Here is a 21,109-nt window from a genome sequence, read left to right as displayed (position 1 = left end):
AAGATAACATACAAAGTGAATACAAATAAAGTTAAACTGGTCAAGGAACAAGTTATAAAAAATAATAAATAAATGAATAACAAAATAATAATAATAAATATATATATATATATTACATAAATTAAAAGAAAACGGGCTCATCTCAAATTAAGTTGCACATATCAAATAAAGAGAATAATATTTTTTATTTTATATTTTATATCTATATCTAGACAACTACTTGCAATAATGTCACCTTCAGGGGGTGAAGGATTTTCACCAGAATTTTCATCAGTAACAGCCTACATGTGCCTGCATTGTTAGCTTCTTAGCGTCTTATTTTACAGTTTTTAATTTATTTGATGGTGTTTTCTCTTACTGTGTGCAGTACTTGTGCAAACGACAGTCGAAGTTGGAAAAAAAAAACATCACAATAGCCTCTTAATATCAATTCACTGTTGAAGCTGGTATTTCCTATAGACTTGAACGCAGCACTATGCCACATCAGCTGATTAGAGCCAGCGCTGTAGTCACGTGACTCCTGTCAGCAGCATGTGACAGTCTGGACCAGCACAGCAACATGGCTGCAGCAGCATCACAGTGAGTCCTCTGATTTCTGACTATAACATGTATTTATTTTGCATCATATAGTTAATAGAGTCGTGTTAGCTTTTACTGTCAGTCCACCTGCAACATGAGATATTACTCTGCTGAGCTCGTCTGATAATAAAGCTGCTGTGCAGCTACTACTACTGTCTCTGTCAACCTGCGTCACTTTAGTATGTTGTGAACTTTCTGCAGTAATATGATATTTAAGAGGCGATTATGTTGCATAATTAACATGCTCTGCAAAAGAAAGACTTGTTTATCTCTTCATAACAGGCTGACATCTGGAAGCACTTTAAATCTTAAAGAATTAAACTTTCACAGTGTCGTAAACTAAAAACTGGAGCTAGAAGAACACTTTAGTATGCGTTCAGTAAACAGTTTAACTGCTCAGAAATGTTGCTTACTTTCAACTTTGTATTATTTAAATCTGACCTAAGCATGTTTAGTTGCTTTGAAACTTTATTATTATTACTTTATTTATTTTTATTATTATTACTTTATTTATTATTATTACTTCATTTATTTATTATGTATTTATTATTATTACTTTATTTATTTTTTATTATTATTACTTTATTTATTATTATTACTTCATTTATTTATTATTTATTTATTATTATTACTTCATTTATTTATTATTTATTTATTATTATTACTTTAATAATTTATTTATTATTATTACTTTATTTATTTTCTATATTAAATGCACTTAGTTTCCAACCTTTTTGGCTTGTGACCCCATGTTTTATTTAAAAGGATTTTTAGAGGACTGAAGAGGTGAATTATCCAATATTTCCCCTCAGATTTATGTTTGCAAATTAACCCCAACTTGTGAACCATTAGGCTAAATTACTGGTGAATTACCAACTTATGAATATATTAGCAAAAACTGCACCACTATCCTTATTTATGTATTTATAACTTGTGTGTGTGTCTGACAGAAGTAATAATAAGGCTGTGTATTGGCAAGAATGTGGCGATACGATATATATCCTGATACAGGGGTAACGATTCACTATATTGCGATATATTGCACAAGGCGATATATTGCTATTTTTATTTATTTATTTATATTTTAATCTAACTGACATAGTATAAATAACACACCACCATTTGCGGAATAATTTTTATTTTTTTTTAACACAATTTATCACAGTCCCTTTAACATCCAACGTCACTGCACTTCTTTTGGTGTAATGACCCACTGTCTGCTACAAATATTAATTAAAAGTCGATACAATGCATTTGAGAATTGATAGCTACAGTATGAAAAAACATATTGTCATACTCAAGCATGTCAATATTTTCTTAAGTAATAATGTTGCATACTGTTTCTTCACTGTAGTTAATGCATTCCCGTTGCATCTGTGTGTGATACAGTTGTTTTGTGTTTGAAAAGTGCAGTATCTATTTAGCAAAATAATCTAGAGGTTAATGGACTAATTGAGGATGTAACTACAATTAAGAGATCTACAGAAAATTAATCAGAATTGCATGCGTTTTTTATATTTTATTTTACAGTATTGTAGGTGAACGTTTATATAGCAGCTTACACACATACAGTATCTGCCAAACCTGTGCTTAATGAGAGCAATGAATTGCAAGCGTATGCAAAGCCAACAGTATACTTGTGTTTTGTGAACATAGACTAACTGTTGTTGAATTATGTTGCAATCATGAAATAATTATCTAGTGACCTCAATAGAACAATCTTAATTTTCTTGTGATCGTGACACAACCCGGGCAGACAGTCAAGACCGCACAGGAATCTGCTGTGGTAATCATAAAGTTGTCAGCAATCAGCAGTCATAATGTGATCTCTGCCAGAGGTTGGAACAAACATCAGGCACACTTTATGACATTATGTAATCCATTACAACACCAGAAACTCTTCCTAAGGAAATTATGCATACCCCAATGGCACAATCCTAAATACCTGTTTATAATACATTTCACGAGGTGTATATATATATATATATATATATATTTATCCCTGGGCTATTGCCTTGCATTGTATTCGGATTGCAGTGTAGTACATGATTGTGTCTACTACTTCAATAAAAACATCATTTACCACCTCACTGGGGCTGATCTGTCCTCACAGATACACAGTTACACCTGTATAGTCCGCCAGCAGCGAACGATACAGAAATCCTTCAGCCATAAAATACTATGAGGTTGTGGATTAACCTTTGGTAGAGTCCAGGCTCAATCAGATATGTCGTGTTTGCTATCTTATCAGAAAAGCCATGGCCAGAGACCGAGATTTATAACCGAGACCTATCGGTTACAAGTATGTCTATTCTGTCCATATCTATATCTTAACTCTTTCTGAAGGCTGTCTGGGCTGCGGTTCACCCACCTCTTCAGGCTGAAATGTACTGATCAAATCCTGAGGATTACCTCCAGAGAGAACTAAAAACATAATGGGTCCCCTCTCCTTGCTCAGGAGAGGTTTTTCCTGAATTTGCTATTAAAGCTAGGGGTGTAAGAAAATATTGATACACATGAGTACCGCGATATTATGTATTGATTCTCCAAAACGCTGTACTGATTTTTAATTAACCTTAAAAATCCGACAGCCCACTAGAGGACCCGGCCCCTATTTTGTCTTTCAAAGATTGTAGCGGGCTCAGTTTTAGAGCTTCACTGACATTATATGAAACTAGAAAACGTAAGGAATCCATTGCAAGTCGCGAAGGAGGCTAAACAACGCTCCAAAGTTACGCTATATTTTGGCAAGGAAAAACTGGCATGACCATTTTCAAAGGGGTCCCTTGACCTCTGACCTCAAGATATGTGAATGAAAATGGGTTCTATGGGTACCCACGAGTCTCCCCTTTACAGACATGCCCACTTTATGATGATCACATGCAGTTTTGGTCAAAAACCATGCAGTTTTTTGAATGCAGTATAATGTGTTATTTTCACCTATACTAAAATGGTGTTGTTGAATATTTCTGCATACTGGGGTCTTTGAATTGCATAAATTGGGTATGACTGGAAAGCTGAGACTCTTGTGGATCCTATGACTCCAATTGTATTTATGTGTAATGATATTAGTCTCCATAGTATCCATTTCACATATTGACTTTTTTTACTCTTTTACTTTTTTATACCTATGGTGATATGTCTTTATACTGTGACAATTTCACTAAAATTGTATCTGAAATATTCACAATATATTGCCTTGCTTACAGTATTGCAATATAACCCAATATAGTGAATTGTTACCCCATGTATCATGATACGTATTGTATCGCCGGATTCTTGCCAATACACAGCCCAATCAAAGCTTTGACGATCAATATCAAAGAGAGAGAGAGTGATCAAACACTTGAATTATTGAAATGGAATTAATATCAGCACTACGCTATCAGAGAATAAGTTCAATCAAGAACTGTGTTATTTTAGGCTTGTTAGATTAATGACAGGGCAATCTTAATATTGACCGAGAGAGAGTCAGTGTCTCAACTCAGTGTCTCTGTCTTCTGTCTCCATGTTCTTTCAGATCTGTCTTCTGGCTGGGTAATGACACCCTGAGGGTGTCTGCTGCTCTGTTTGCAGAGAACCGTCGGCGACTGTGCATCGGGCTGAAAGACAAAGACGGAGTGGTGCCGCAGTCAGTGGTGGTGCTGCAGGGAGGGGAGCAGAAGCAGAGGTTTTGCACAGACACAGACCTCCTTTTCAGACAGGTAGGTAGTCTTTAGTCGACTCTGGGATTAGTGAAAAACCGAGGCCGAGATGGGGGCAATGTCGGTGTTGCATTTATTCATCCATCCATCCATCTATCCATCATCCCCAAAGCCAGCAGTGAGTTTAAATCCCTCTGGCTTGTCCTGTGTCAGTCTCCTCTCAGTTGGTTGTGCCAAATCCCCTAAAGCTATTGTGTTGAGGTGCCACAAAGACCTCACCTGGCTTTTACCCGAAGTGAAGTCCAGTTCTTAGCTTCTCTGGCATTGTTAATCTCCTCACTCTGTCAAAAAGATGTAGGCCAGCAGCCACTCTGCAGAGAAATCACTTGTGTTCATGATCTAATTTTTCTGTCCCTAACACTCCCATCTAAGCTTGTGACTATAATTGGTTTTGAACAAAAATCAAAGGGCACATTCCAAGTTTGTTTTGTTGCTGAGCTCTGTGAACCGGTATAAGGACAATATCTTATTTTTTCTTTTCTAATAATCTGACCGGAAGTAACTTTCTCCTTTAGCTGACTATTATAATCTCCCTCACTAATGCTCTGGCTGATTCATTCAATTCTGCAGGAGTCGTTCTTCCACTGGGCTTTTGGAGTAACCGAGGCTGACTGTTATGGAGCCATTGATGTGGACTCTGGGAAATCCATCCTTTTTGTTCCCAAACTGCCTGAAATCTATGCCACTTGGATGGGAGAGTGAGTCACACTAATCTTCAAAGGGCGCTGTACATTGCCAACAATTGTCATGGCCGTGAGTTGTAACTTCAGGAACGGGTTGACAAAGTCATGTGCTACACAGTTACATCTTTTACACCCAGTATAAACATGTTTTTATATAAGCGATCATATTTATTTCATTTATTGTAAATGCCACCAAGCAACATTGAAGACTTCGATTTTTGTCATCACCCAAACCACCTCAGACATGTTTTACTGTACTGATGCCAAAGCCTGCTGCAGATAGATAGATAGATAGATAGATAGATAGATGTGCTTTATTGATCCCAAATTGGAATAATTATTTATTGTTTGTTATGAAAATTATTAATCTTCTTGCAAATGGTGAAATATAAAACTTTTAATATGACATGAACGTGCAGATGAACGAGACGATTTAACACATTTTGCTTTCTTTGAAAACCTGACAACCCGCTGATTGCTGCACTTGGAAATGTATCTTCATACAACGGTTCATATCATATCTTACCAAAAGTTATTCCTCATTTTTCGTGCGTTGTCCTACGATGTCCAGCAACACATGTCAATTTCAGCTCGTTACATGCATACAGTCTTATCAAAATAAACTTCCGACTTCACAGGAAACTACTTAGTTAGATTTAGTTAACAAAACGACTTAGGTTTAGGAAAAGATCAACTTAGTTAGGTTTATGCAATAAAAACTACTTAGATAATCTTTGGAAAAGATTGTGGTTTGGGTTAGAATAACTACGGAAGTCGCGTAACTTAAATACGGAAGTAACGTGACAATTGAACGTTGACTTCTGGTTTCAAACGGGATACGAACACCGCTCTACTGGGCGAAAATCCAGTGTTTTTGACCTACCCATCCACCTTGACCTCCTCCCTACGTGGTGTTTGTCACTCTTTATACTTCCTGCTTCACGATTGCATACAAATTGATTTCATGGGATATATACGAGGGCATTACTTTTCATAGTTATAGCTACAAACGGTGTATGACAACCCCCTGCGCTAGGCTAGTTTCATGAGTTCAGGTTGTGGATTAAAAGAAATGGTGCACACAGTGTTGCAGACTCCCAAGTGTTTGTGTGTGTAAGATATTGAACCACTGGACATAATGATCTGGAAATAACCTGCAGACTCTTGACCATGTCATATGTTTGCTCTTCCCTGATCTGTAAACCTCAAAGCATCTCTCTTGTCATCTGACATGGATAAAAAAATCCTTTTCACTCAGGAGTTATTTCATCAGCACTTGAGAGTGCTGGGTTCTTCATTAGTTTTGCTTTCTCCCGTTTGATCTTTGTCCTGAATACTTAAGTGCTGCCAGTGTCTGCCCAAACTGTAACATAGCCCGTCTGTTATGCTTTTAGATTGACTTCCCAAAATACCTGATGAGTGTAAAGTCTTTGTGTTTGTTGACTGTACTTTTCTTTACTAGTTTTGTCTTTTTGCATCTGTTGACAGGATCTTTCCTAAAGAGCACTTCAAGGGGAAGTATGCTGTTGATGAGGTGCAATACACCTGTGATGTAAGTCTGCCTGTGTTGGTGCTAACCTTTACAACGTAGCGTGTGTGACCTTTTTTTCTGTGCAGTAACTGAACCTTGATGTTCAGCCATGAAGTCACAGCGAAGGACTTTAGTGCCTTCGTAGACGGTTTTAAAGGTGAAAGTCATCATTCTTTTATTTGAACCTCGTGGCAAAGATATCAGTGGCGCCAGATAGTAGGACCAATATTCAGTTTGTATAGTAGAAGGTGTCATTGCCTACATTTTTAGTACATAGCATGCAGTTCATGGCATTAATGGCTATGGGGCTGAGAAAATGTGGACAGTAGTTGGGCTCACACAGAGCACATGGAGCATCATAGTGATTATTAATTTGGTAGAACAATTCACCAGTGTGCAGACGGTTCTCTGGGGACTTTTATTTTGAATTTTATTTAGCCTGCAGCTCCATTCTCTTCATTTAATCCAGTCTAAAAAAATACATTCCTGTTCAGACTGTCTATAATTGCCTATTTTTAGAGTTTGGGAAACCGGTCATGTACTGTATATTAGTGTTGACAGCAGATTCCCAGAGGAGCTATATTGCAGGGTTGACAGCTCCAGAGCTATTTTGGGTTGTGTGCATGTTGACAAATCAAAATGATATAATCCGTCTATAATATATCAGCTTTCACTGGCCGACAAATCACTTCGAAGTTTGTGTATGAAATGATCACATACAATTTTAAATTTTTTCCTATATTTACACCGTGGCCTTTTGGTGACTCATCCTGCTGACGTTATTCCAGGTATTTTTACATCTCCGCACCTGCCCGAGGTGTTAGATTTCCTAATTAGTCACAGGTTAAGATATTCTAATTATCACTCGAATCAATAGCCAATTCTTCCATGAAGCAATAGCAGCTCAATACTGCCGTATATTATTAAAACACATCAAATCATATTATAACTGCCTTTGTTTAACTAACACTGTCATCTAGTTGGACAAAGAAATCAGTTGCTGGTGTTCAGCATTCAGTTGGCAATGCCGGCTACAGAAGGACCTAAAAGAGAACAATATTTCTTTTTTATCAGAACCAGCTCATGAATATTTGAGCAGTTTTCTATTTTTCAAACACTTACACATGGAAGGCATTGTGGTTACACACACACTCTTTTATCAGCGCTGCCCTGCTTAGCATGCAAACAGTTCCCCTTAAGGTTGTTGAATGCATCAGTTTGTGGAGAAAAATGTGAATAATGTGTTTTTCATCCTTTTTTAAGTATCCGGCTGGTGTTTACCTTCATGATTTATTGTGTGCAGAGTTTTCTCGATATCCATATTTTTGGATCTGTGATGATATTTTAAGAAAATGTGAAGTATGTGTAATGAGTCACATTTGCCTTCTCAAACCTATCTTGCTCACCTTCAGGTAAGCTCTATAATTAAAGAAACCCAGGAGTGTTTACATTGGTTTTTGATGTATTTCAGTAAAGTTCTTCTGTCTGGCTTTAAGCTGCAGTTGGTAACTTCGAGCAATTATGACAATAAGCTATTTTAAAAAAAACGGTCACTATATCCTGACAGTTGTGCATGAGACAGATAGTCAGTGAAAAAAAATAATGTTCCTCTGTGTCCTCCTGGGCATCTGCAAGATTTCTACGCACCCGAAGGAAAACAACCAATCACAGCCGAGCTGTCTCTACACAGCTGTCAATCACTGCTCGCTCAAACTAGACAGTGCTGATCAAATATGAATCAAGATTCTGTTACTGTAATGCCTATTTCTCACCTCGAATGTTTTCAGAAACATCTTGTAGTGTACTGTTTAGCTGTAAAATTTGAGATTTCTCATAGAGACTGCTCGGCTCAGATTGGTTGTTTTCCTTCGGACACGTAGAAATCTTGCAGATGCCATTAGCAGCACTTGGAGGACACAGAGGAACATGATTTTTTTCACAGATTATCTGTCTCATGCACTACTGTCAAACTAACTAACTTATCATATTTGCTCAAAGTTACCAACTGCAGCTGTAACTTGACTGAGAAGCATATTTTACTCAAGTGGTTTACAACTACTGCACACATGAACAAATCCTAATGACACATGAAATGCATTTAAAACTCAAATGTCTCCTAAGAAGATATTTTCAGAAACAAATGGCAGGAAAAAAGTCTGATTTATAACTGATTAAATAGCTGGGTCAACCTCTTTTTTTACAGGTTGAAGTTATTGTTGTAGCTAATCATTGACTCATTGGATCACTGTTTAACTGAGAATGATATCCTCACAGTGGCATTCAAAACTTATATTGCAATGTCTCAAAATGAAGCTGCAATTTAGATTGTATCTGTTAGGGATGGCTTTTTCTGCAGTGAATGTTATAGGAAGTCAGTTTTAGTGGTATTATTAATAATAATAATGATAATAATAACAATGCTCAAATATCACCAGTGTCTCTGAGCACTGAGTCAGGGATCTGTTATCTGACATTTATTCTGCTGGCAGAGGAGTTATAAAGTCGCTTGAGGTTTGTCATTCGCTGTGCTGCCAGACTGACCTTTATTCTGCAGACTGAGAGCAGAAGGAAACTGGTGCTTGTTGTCTCTGCTGCTGTACTGTGTGTCTCAGCCTTCTAATTAACGCCTGTCTGCTTCCTTGCAGATCGTTGATGTCCTGTCCAACCTGAGTCCAGCAGTGCTCCTAACGCTGGTATGCTGTTGGTTTCTCTGTATTGTAGGGTGTCATTAGAACAATGCATCACTCATTCCTATACAGATACTGATATATAGTCAAATCTGCCTCTCCTCCTGAACCCACCAGTTATCGTTTGACGATGATTTAGCTCTTTATTGGTTTAAGATTAGCTTGCCAATTAGTAAATTGGCTACTTATGAAACAATCCGGTCGTACACATCGTCTCTCAAATCCAACTCCAGTCTCGCATCTCAAGTTTGCTAATCGGACTGTAAACAATGAGCAGCGCACGGAAAAGGAAGTCTTTGCCCAGATATCTGCTGGCTACCCCAGAAATATAGCCCCTCGCTCCCAGAGGGTGTTCGTGTGTAAGCATTGACAGAAAATATAATATTGATCAAAGGCTAAAAAAAAGTGCAGTGTGAGAATAAATGTAAACTCCTTTCACCAGTTCTACAGCTCTCAAAAGATTGCCCATCAGTCATCGTAGAACGGATCATCAGCCTGGATATGAACCACTTTAATGTGCTGTATTGACATTTGAATGCACTTGGTGGTGATTTCACTTGTTTTGTGTTTGTTTGTTTGTTTCCATGCAGCGAGGTCAGAATACAGATAGTGGGAGCATCTGCCGTGAAGCCTCCTTTGAAGGAATTAGTCGGTATGTTTAATTGGCGCCACTTTGCATCAACATAATTTGTTTGGGGAGGTTATTGTTTTGGTTTTTTTTATAACCAAGGATACAACACACTCTCATGCATACTGATTGTTGCTTATTAACCTAATTCTAAATATGATTAAATTAAGCAAAACAATCTTGCTTTTGCTTGTTAGTTATCAATTAATGGCAATGTTACTGTTGTGTTTGCACTGGTCTGTGTTGTTTTTTTTAACTCCACACGTGACTCAATTTTGTCTGTTCTACACTCTCACCCTAACTGCTTTGAAAAAGAAGTCCTGTGTACTTTTTTCAAAGCTAATACTGTTTATCCATTTGCATCAAATTGCATTTGCAAGTGTATACAAATAATAATTGAAGTTTTGCTGATTTAGACTCCATCAATGTGAAGCACCTTGGTTAAGCGTAGGCCCATATGAAGATAGCAGATAGGACAGGATCGCTCTACAGCCTGGGCACTGCTGGTGGTGGTGGTGGTGGTGGAGTAAAGCCAGTAGGTGGTTGATGGAAAAATTCAGTTGAGTCTATAGACTCTATATAAAGATGGATGACGCTTCTCCACTTCCTCCCGCTGTACAAAAGTGAAGCCAAAATATCCCGCATACAGGAGCTGCCATCTTGAGATTTTGACCTTAATTGGAGCCAGAGTCTGTGCAGTAGTGATCGGGAGGCATGGAGCCGCGGTATCGAGGTTCCGCCCACAAATCTGTCCCAGCCAATCACGAGCCGAGCACGGCCGCAGCTTGATAGCGTGAGCCACCTAGCTGCTACGTTAGCACCACGGTAGCTGTTTTGCTAGAAAGACACAACAACTAACCATAATATCTCTAGAACTACATTTATGATCAAATTGACACACGTTCTATTACACAGACTTGTGACTGTTATGGAAAGTTTAAGTCACATCTCCTCTCGTACAATTCCCGAGCCTCCGGCTGCGACTTCTTCACTCAGAACAGCTTTCAATCACAGCTGTCAATCATGACGTCTCACCCTTTTTTTATAGCATCAAATAACTCATTAAAACCAAACTTATCAGAAAAATGAACACTTGAACACACATCAGCATGATAAGAACTACCTAAAATGACAGAAACCATCTTTTGAAAAAAATTATTTGACGAGTACTTTTACTTTTTAGTTTGACCCATGTCCCATCCACTAACATGGAGGAGGTGGGATTTATGACCTATACTACAGCCGGCCACCAGGGGGCGATCCAGATGTTTTGGCTTCACTTTTTGGGAGCTGTCATGTCGTCCATCTTTATATACAGTGTATAGTTGAGTCTCCTCGGACATGATATTGACATGTTGATATTTAAAGAAAAGCAATTGGGAACTGATTGGCTTGAGGAACACGGCCAAAGAGATCATTGGTCAAGTATGGTGGTGTCGAAATTGTGAATGTAGGGATTTTGACAGCGTGGGAAAGAGGAAGTGATGGAGAAAAATAGAACAGCAGGACATAGCAGACATTCACTGATAGAGGAATAAAGGCAGAATGTGGGGGAAGAGACCTTCCTTATTGAACTTTGGCCAAAGCTTCATTCATGTTTATAGTGTTGTTGTTCCTTTTTTTTATCAGCTTCCAAGTGAACAACACCCTTTTGCACCCAGTCATTGTGGAATGGTAAGTAATTAAAATGTGTTCTATAATATTATTCAGAAAGCCCACTCAAGATGAGAATAAAGACTGAACTGTCCCCTCTTCCTGAATTACCTTAACATTTCTTCAGACACTTTTTGCCACTTTTAACTGACAAACGTCAGCAGTTACAGCTGCCCAGTCAGGTAATTGTGTGTCTGCAATCAGAAACAGGAGCTTTTCTTCGGCTTGTTTTTTTTTTTTTTTTTTCCCTCGCAGAGTGAGAAGCCAGTCCGCACAGATGTAATGGACTTCGTGCTTGCCTGGTTGTCCTTGGCATTAGAGTTTGCACCCTCCAGATGAATTGACATTTTCTGAAATAAGGAGGAATGCTTTTCAGGCACACCTCCTGGGGAGAAAGACTTGATTGAACCCCTCTGCCCCCTCTACTCCGCAGAGCCCACATGGCTCTCTTTATAATGGGCTATTTTTTTTTCTAACTTTCATTAGTGTTACTATTGGTTACCACTGCCTTGTGTTATTTATTTGGTTCCATTATTGTAGAAATCCTTAATATTCCTGTATCAAGCCACCCAGGGTGCAGCTCCTGCTTTCCTAACAACTGCAGTGAATGAGAAATGGTGAAATCACCATGCAAGAAGGCTTTGGTTCTAATATAGTCTTACAGCTTGGATTTAAATCAAAGACTGTATTACATTTTATTGTGGTTTGAAACATTTTCAGCAGCCCTGCAACTGTAGATAGAGAGATTTCTTCTGGAATTGAAAGAAACGACAGGTCTCATTTATATACAATGGAGGACCAGCTGCTAGACATTTGTTCTCTACATCAGTTACTGTGTTAGCAGTGTATATTTGAAAAAAAAAGTCTCTATTTCTTCCTTTAGTTCAGTGCGAAACTTGAATTGGGTATACTCTTCGGCTGTGCATTCAATAAACTGGCAGTGTATTGATCAGAATGAGAGAGCTGCTCTCTCACTTCTTCTCTCTGTCTGCGTCTACAGCCGTCTGATTAAGACTGATATGGAGCTGGAGGTCATGCGCTACACCAACAGGATTTCCAGCGAAGCCCACAAAATGGTAAGATCCTTCTCGGATAGACAGAGCATCTGCGAGGGTGCTCAAATGTTTTTAAATTTTCAAACAATAAAAGAAAGGAACAGAAAGAAAAGAAAACGTTCAGAGCATGAAATTAAACGCCGCAAAGTATGGAAGTATCAAGCAGCTTATTGAGTTTAAAGCTCGCCCCGAAGGATTCAAGATTCAGGACCCTCTAAGGCTGTAAACTGTTTAAGTGCAATCGATTTTAACTTCATCCAGTAGCTCGGAGGCCGGCAGTTAACAGAGATAGCCTTTGACCAATAAGCTGTAACATTAAAGCAATATTTTACTTCTACACTGGATTTCACTTTAACACCATGAATAACCTCTCCAGGGGTTCGAGGAGCAGCTAACCTCTCAATGTTATCTGTCCTATGAAGTCGCTCACCGTGAGCGTTCAATATTGTTTTCCTGCTGTTGTTCCCCCGTTGTTACGAGTGTGTGATCATTAGACGTTTTCAGAGGTATGTTTGTACCTTTAGCCACCCTCCCTGGCAGATTTTCAGGTGTAACCTTCGCTGTAGGTGTGCAGTAAAAACAGAAAATGTTCTCCCAAATCAACAAGTGCTTAAGGGGACTCCCATTGACTTTTTAACTCTTTACTTTCCGTAAATCTTGTACACTATGCTTGAGGGAATAATGCACAATTCATTCAGTTCATTGTGGTGTTGGATTAAAAATGGGGACACCCAAAAGCATCACATAAACAAAGGAGAAAAAAAGAGAAACATACAAGAAAAGCTCATTAAGTAATACAGCAGTTCAGTATAAACATATTTTCACCTACTTGTGATTGCTATTTTGCATATAAACTAAAGAAAAGTGTATTGCCAAGAAGTGAAAGTCAATTGTTCGTTCTATCGCAACATCAACATCGAGCAGCAAAGCTTCGCTTCTGCCATTTTGGACTGAAAGCGTCTACCGGACGCCAGTTAAACGTCCACCTACAAAGTGCCAAAACTAAATTATCTCTATTCCATTGTAATATTCTACCGAAATGGCCTGTGTTGAACAATAAAATATTATAAATATAATAAGCGTCCAAAATTGCGTCAGCGGCTGTTGTCAAAAAAACACAGGAGTTTTGTCTCTTTGCTTCTATACTCTTTGTTTAAACTGTGAGTGAACAACAAACTAATCAATGAATCTATATTACAACGTCTTATATGTCATGTCAGAGAGGAACTTCAAGTGTGACATGCACAGGGGGTCAAGCGTTTTGAGCCACCAGTCAGACAGGTACACAATTATGAGGCTTCGGTGCTTTATGCATATAGGTGAACATTGAGATCAATTTCAAAAGAGTCAGTAACGGTTTTATCTAAATCATCATCATAATCCCTCTGTTTCTCTGTAGATCATGAAGAATGTCAAACCTGGACAGAAAGAATATGAAATGGAGAGGTAAGTTGTGCGATTTTATCAATGGATCCTCTGTCTGTCTACTCTTTTATATCTACGGTTATGTCTAAAGAATATGTGGGGATTAATGCAACCCTTATTTTATTTTATCTTCATTTATAATAAGACCCACCTCTTCTCCTTGGCATTTGATGGAGTTGAGGTTGACACTGTGACTTCATCTTCTGTTGTGCTGCAATGCTTTTACTATTACTATATGCACATTATGTTAATTGTTTTCCTCTGTTCTTATTGTTGTTTGCTTTGTATTAATTTGTATTTTTTTGCCTGTTGGACTGCACTTTGCTCAACTGCGGTTGTTTTTAAATGTGCTATACAGATAATAATAATAATAATAATAATAATAATAATAATAATAATAATAATAATAATGTAACTTGACTTCAAGTCAAGATTGGAGCAAAACACAAAAAAAATATTTTCTCCATTTAAATGGTAATTTAATACAGTTTTGTTTATTTGGATGTTTTAGTAAGATATTTTGCTGTATTGTTTTTTTTAAAAAAAAAATTGTGATAAAATATTATTGGTTTTAAAGAGATGCATTAGAAAAAAAATGCACAATTCAAAACAAAACATTAAAAAAATGAAATAAAAAATGAAATGATTATTAATAATGATAATTTGATACAATTTTGTTTGTATATTTTTGTAAGATATTTTTTTTATATATATAAATAATGTGGCATCAGGGCAGCTGTCAGTCACCTTCATTTGCCTTTGCTATGTAAGAAGCACCAGTAACCGTGCACTGGTCATGTTACACAACTTTGCGATGCTGTCCAGATCCATAGAAGTGTTTGATGTGCTCGAACGTGTGATGATTAAAGAACGAATGCTGTATGAATCCTAAAAATGCATGGAGTCAGGAAGAGGGCAGTGAAAGTCCTTCAGCGAATTACTGTTTGCTGTGATCTCTGCTGTGCTGAAATGATTTAGTTTCCTTTTTCTCACTGGGGGTTTTTCTCTGAAGACCTGTTTTCTTTTTTTTTCTTTGCAGCCTCTTCCAGCATTACTGCTACACCAAGGGAGGGATGCGCCACACCTCGTACACCTGTATCTGTGGAACGTAAGGCGTTGTCAATTAAATTTACACCTGTTTCATTTCTCACTGAAGCTGAAATTATGCTTCTCTAACGATACATTTAAATGTCATGTAAACAAAGCAGAGTTTAGGATGCCGAGGGAGTTGAACTCCGTAACCCGGCAGTATCCCAGGAGTCGTAATGACCAAACCACACAATGCCTGCTAAAACCGTACATCAACTTCGTCTTTGTTGCAAGGTTACTGTCGGTTAGCTGCACCATTATTAATGAAGAATATTGAGACGCTGTTGCTAATCATGCTTTGGCCTTTTGTATTAAAGGCCATGTGTAATGAATTCTTCCTGGCGATTAGTGGTTAGTGGATACAAGCTATTTCCTGTTTAAATTAAGAGCTTGAAAAACAAGGACCTTATCATCACAGGGATTCTTTAAAGAGGTGCTGTGTCTGTTTTTTTTTGTTTACAAGGTAAAATGAAATTGATGAAACGCTGAAAGATTGGAATTCCTTTGATGCTGTATTGCAATACATTATCTGATTTTAATTTGTTTTCATGGTAGCTTTATAGGAGTCACATTCAATGTGATTACCACCTTGTAGTGTAGTTTTTTCTCTTTCTGTATTTTCAGTTCACATACTGTGTTATTGTTTAACAACAGGGGCCATAATTCCTCCGTTCTCCACTACGGTCATGCTGGTGCTCCGAATGAGAAGACCATTACGGATGGAGACATGTGGTGAGTAGCTTTCAGCAGTTTTTAGATGCATGCACCTTCTGAAACTGAGCTAGAGACTCACTCACAAGCTCGACAGATTCTCCTAAAGGGGGAGCCGTTGCACCCCACATGCGTGTTTGCTGCACTGTAAACAACTCAAAAACACTTTGGACACAAACCCAAAGCACTCTGAAAATAAATTTGACTGAATCAGTTGTGATGTTTTGTCCCCCACAGTCTGTTCGACATGGGCGGAGAGTACTACTGCTACTCCTCAGACATCACCTGCTCCTTTCCAGCCAACGGCAAGTTCACTCCGGACCAGAGGGCCATCTATGAGGCCGTCCTCAAAGCCTCCCGAGATGTCATGGCTGCCATCAAACCAGGTTATCCTCTTTTGGTCGTTTTAAACTACTGATCAAATATTACTGACATGTAAAGAGTGAATCATAATTCAAATTCTTCTGCCCTTTATCACCAGCATGAGATTAAAGGTTTAAGTCTTAGAAAACTTTGTAACTTAGTTTTTTGAAGGTGGTTTTTGAATAAAATTATTATAATCATTTTATTTTATTTTATTTTTGGTTGACACTGATTGCAAAAGTAGGCTAATGGAAATGGTGGAGCTACTGAGTCATATGATTGGACAAAACTGGAAAAAAAAAACTTTTTTTATACATGAATTGTTGAACAAATGGGGTACAAGGGTGGTAATTTAGAGGTCTGGAACCAGCTTAATTTTTAGTAGATATCTGTACAATTTAAATATTTGATATCCCAAGTTATTGTCCTGTTTTACTGACTTGTCAACACCCGCCTTGCATCGTTTCATAACGGTATAAATAAATTACATTATAGGCTGCACAGGGATTGATGCCGTGAATCATATATATATGACATTTATTGATTTAATCATAATTTTTGTAAGCATGGTGAGGTGTATTTAAAGTTCAGGTCAAAGAAACTTCTGTTCTTCGTTAACAAAGCTGCTTGTGTTGAAGGTGTGAAGTGGACTGACATGCACCGCATGGCTGACCGGGTTCAACTGGAGGAGCTTGTGAAGATCGGCATCCTCAATGGCAGCGTGGAGGATATGTTGAAGATCCACATGGGCTCCGTCTTCATGCCCCACGGCCTGGGACACCTGCTGGGCATTGATGTGCACGATGTGGGCGGATACCCTGAGGTGAGAACAAAAGACTTAAAGTGATAGTTTAGGTGTTTTGAAGTGGGGTTGTGTGAGGTACTTATCCATAGTCAGTGTGTTACCTAAAGTAGATGACGGTCAGCTTGCCCCTAGTTTGGAGAAGAAGACATACCGCATGGAACTAAAGCAATGTACTGCTGTGGACCTGACCAGCAGCAAAATCTATTTTAGCCACCTAAAAGAAAGGCTCACCTAAAAAAATCAATATAAGTTTAAGTGTACGCTATATTCAGAACATTTTTGTCAGTTTACCTTGCCGTGAGACAGCTATACAGTCTATGTTTCCGAAGGGGAATTGAAGCCGTTATCTATACTCTCGCCAAAGCAACCAGACTCCATTGAAAAAAACAGTAATTTTACCTCACAGAACACAGTAGAAAGGTAAAATTGCAGTTTTTTTTAATGGTGTGTGGTGGCTTTGGCGAGGGCGTAGATGGATACAACGGCTTCAGTTCCCCGTCGGAAAGGGCTGTGTGACGGCAAGGATAACCTGCGAAAATATTCTAAATATAACGTACACATAAACTGATATTGATCCTGGGTCTTTCTTTTCGGTGGCTAATAAACGTTTTGCTACTGGCCCCGTCCACAGCAGTGCATTGTTTTGGTTTTGTGCAGTAAATCCTGTCTGCTTCTGCAAACTGGGGGCTTGCCGACCGTCATCTACTGCAGGTAAATACACTGACAATGCCTCATATAACCCCACTTCAAAACACTCAAACCATCCCTTTAAATTCTGAGATTGCCCACAAAACAACAAACCGGTTAGTGTTGTAACAGTCAAAGTCTCCAGACAGAAGAAAAAAACATTCCTGTTCCTCCAATATTGATGTGTCATCAATAATGGAGAGACCCTCGTTGCAGAATTGAGAGAAAAGAGGCCAAGCTGCAGGAACAAGTTCAGGATGAGGGCAGGAGAGAGGGGAAGTTAAAATGTTGTCTGAACACAGACAATTTGAGGGTTGTGGTGGAGGATTTTGTACAGCTATGCACTTCTGAAAACTGAATGCAGAAGCTACAGGGGAACTGCTGAGTGTTCAGCAACAGAAGGTTTAAGTGTGTGAAGTACGCTGTGAAGCAGGACTGTGTACTCTGACGCTGTATATGAATAGAGTGCTCAGTCAGTCTGTGGACACATGACAAACTTTCATTAAGACAGTCAGACCTACAGGAGATGGCTTATTGAACTGACATCATTCATCTCTAATCACAGTGAACCAGAACTTTCTTTCTTAGTATCTGGGTAGAAAAGTTTTGAGCAGTGGACTTAAATACTCAGTCAAATGAAATTCTTTATTGTAAGCTGCTAGAGAAACTAATATTTTATGGTTTGAAGAACTGATTCACAAAAAATATTTAACACTTGAAACATTTTTCTTGTAGCAGTGTTATAATTCATCCAAAATAAAAGAATACTAACTCAATACTATTATCAAAAAAACATTAATACAGAGTCTTAAACTGTGAAGCTGCGGTTTTAACAAACTGTACTGTTATCCAGGGGGTGGAGCGCATTAACGAGCCTGGACTGAAGAGTCTTCGGATGGGCCGTCTGGTGCGGGAGAAGATGGTCCTCACCGTGGAGCCCGGCATCTACTTCATCAACCACCTGCTGGACGAGGCCCTGGCCAACCCTGCCCAGAGCTGCTTCATCAACAACCAAGTGCTGGCTCGCTTCCGCGGCTTTGGAGGGGTCAGTCTGCTTGCACAGTTTTATTTAGTTGTGTTTGTTGGAGTGGATTCACAGGAGGGTTAATAGCAATGAATCATGCTATCTACAGGATTTATGCTACAAAGCCCACTAATACTGAAATGAACTCACCGAGAGCTCGCAGGGCAACACTTGATACTTGGTCCACAGAATGACGACATTGCTATTCTTACATGTTTTTTTGTACAACTGTGATGTTAAAAGCTGTAAAGATGGAGTTAAGTCACTTTAAGCGTGGACATGACAAGTAATGTCAAGACTAAAATGTATTACAGCATCGAAATGAAGGTTTAGCAATCTCTCTGTTTTATCACTCTATACAGTGTATTTTTCCTTGTCTCACTTTAACCATCTTTAGACATGTATTTGTAGGTGTGAGTCACACTGCAGGATCTAGGGGGGGAGGGAAGTGTTGGAATATCATGGAAATATTTAGGTATATTTCAGACCTGACAAAATCAGGAAATTCGATCAATCCTAAAGTAGTTATGGAACCAGACTGTTTTACAGTTCTTCATTAAAAACCTCTGTGAACTGAAAAGTATCATGAAGGTCACCGATATGAATTTAATTTGATGTCAGAGCCATATGATGATGATGAATGTTATTTAATTGAAGTTCATGAAGTCTTCAATAACCAACTTAATTCCTGAGATCTCCTGAGCCTAGTACAGTAGTGCTGCAAGATCTGTTAGACATTTAACAGAGACAGTTTGGGTAATAACTTCTCTTTTTCACTTTTAAATAAGTAGTTTAGATAAACTGTGTCTTTGTCTAGCCATTAATGTATCTTGCCCTGTTATACGTACTGTGTCTGATCTCAGCCACTAAGTTTGCAAATTATCATAAATGATACAAGAATGGTGATCAATATTAGGAAAAAGGAAAAAGTTGTATATTCCTATAGTGGTTCATTCAACTAAATGGTAAATTGGAAAATGTTAGGTTAAAAACTTCAATGTGAATACAGATTTGTCAGTGACTGATCCAGCTCATATTCAACATATGAATTGTTATAGGAGTTTACATGTTTGCATTGACCCGAGTTTGAACGTCTCCTCCATTGATTCTGTTTGACCGACTACTGTGTCACTACTGTGTGCAGGTTCGCATTGAAGATGACATTGCCGTGACAGCTGATGGTATCGAGCTGCTGACCTGCGTCCCTCGCACCGTGGAGGAGATTGAGGCTTTCATGGCCGACTCTGCAAAAGCCTTCAGCCCTGTCGTCAGCAGTGCGAAACGCTGAATGATGTCTCACAATAAAGAGCTGTACACTGCGATGTCATTCATTACTGCAGATAAACAGCAAAGATTAATACAATCTCTAAAGGTATTACTCTCTCATTTCTCACTTATACAACAGATACACAATCAACATCTTCTATAAACCCTCAATAAACTCTATCTTTTATAAAGCTTACACAATGTTTTTGGAAATTGTGACAAATGTTATCAGTCACTTTAAGGGACAAACTTTAATACATTAAACTGTTCATTTCTGTGCCTCCTGGAAAAAGACATTTCATTTTTTTAATAATTTTGTATTCTTATATCTTCCTCTTTGTAAACATTGATTCACAAAAAAGGCTTGAAAATTCATTTCAATAAACATTTTGATTTGCAACTGTGTGCAGACTCGTTATTTTGTAAAAGTATTCTTTCAATATATTAAGATAATTCTTTCATACAAATCGGTACATTGGACCACAAACTTTCCATGAACCAGAGGATTCCTCTTGTCTTAAATCAACATACAGTACATATTATTCTAAGAGGTGGAACTTCTAAAATGTGTTTCTTGTAAAGCCGCCATTGTCTTTTTAGATTGATGACTGAAATCAGAGACGTCATTTCTTCGTCCTCCACATGTGACGTAAATCTGAATCAATTCAATAATCCCACAAGTAAAGTATTGTGTAAAAATAATTAGTAATGTGTTGTATTTAAGACAGTCTTTGAACACTTGACATTTAATAATACTTAAGGTGGTGGATTCTGGTATTTTTCTTTGTATTCTTGAATGTTCAGTCAGGATATCATTGGCACATTCAGAATATTTATTCCACTTAGATTGAATCAATTATACAATTGAGTCATACTTGACTTAAAAACGCTCAGTACATGGTACTCATGGATCAGAAGTAAGTTGATAGTGCTTTGGAGGAACTGCTATCATAATACAATAACAGTTCAACATTTGAGAGGTGGGCACCTTCACAAGGAAAAGTATGTATGTATGTACAAGGGAAGAGTCCAGGGTTAGGGACGGGGTATCAACTTTGGTTTCAATGGGACTATGAAATAAACTACACAAAGGATTGTTTTAACTACTGAGTACCAGTTTAATCATACTAACATACTACAGAAAAATGTTACGGTAAGGAAGATTTAAAAAACACACTTGCAAGTGTTGGCCACCAGGGGCCACTGTCATTCTTCAATG

General features: G+C 38.1%; 1 protein-coding gene across 1 annotated transcript; it reads left to right on the top strand.

Moving 5' to 3' along the window:
* Positions 1 to 498: 498 nt before the first annotated feature.
* Positions 499 to 20,290, top strand: pepd (peptidase D). Its single transcript, XM_037748688.1, has 15 exons — positions 499 to 579; positions 4,100 to 4,283; positions 4,854 to 4,981; positions 6,455 to 6,518; positions 9,143 to 9,190; positions 9,775 to 9,836; positions 11,442 to 11,486; positions 12,466 to 12,541; positions 13,920 to 13,966; positions 14,985 to 15,053; positions 15,689 to 15,766; positions 15,983 to 16,131; positions 16,747 to 16,931; positions 18,454 to 18,645; positions 19,769 to 20,290. The coding sequence occupies exons 1-15, from the start codon at positions 560 to 562 to the stop codon at positions 19,910 to 19,912; spliced, it is 1,491 nt and encodes a 496-aa protein (XP_037604616.1). The 5' UTR covers positions 499 to 559; the 3' UTR covers positions 19,913 to 20,290.
* Positions 20,291 to 21,109: the final 819 nt, after the last annotated feature.

The sequence above is a fragment of the Sebastes umbrosus genome, chromosome 2, assembly GCF_015220745.1.
Source record: "Sebastes umbrosus isolate fSebUmb1 chromosome 2, fSebUmb1.pri, whole genome shotgun sequence".
NCBI lineage: Eukaryota > Metazoa > Chordata > Actinopteri > Perciformes > Sebastidae > Sebastes > Sebastes umbrosus.
The sequence above is the reverse complement of the archived record's forward strand: the minus strand, read 5'-3'. Positions and strand labels throughout refer to the sequence as shown.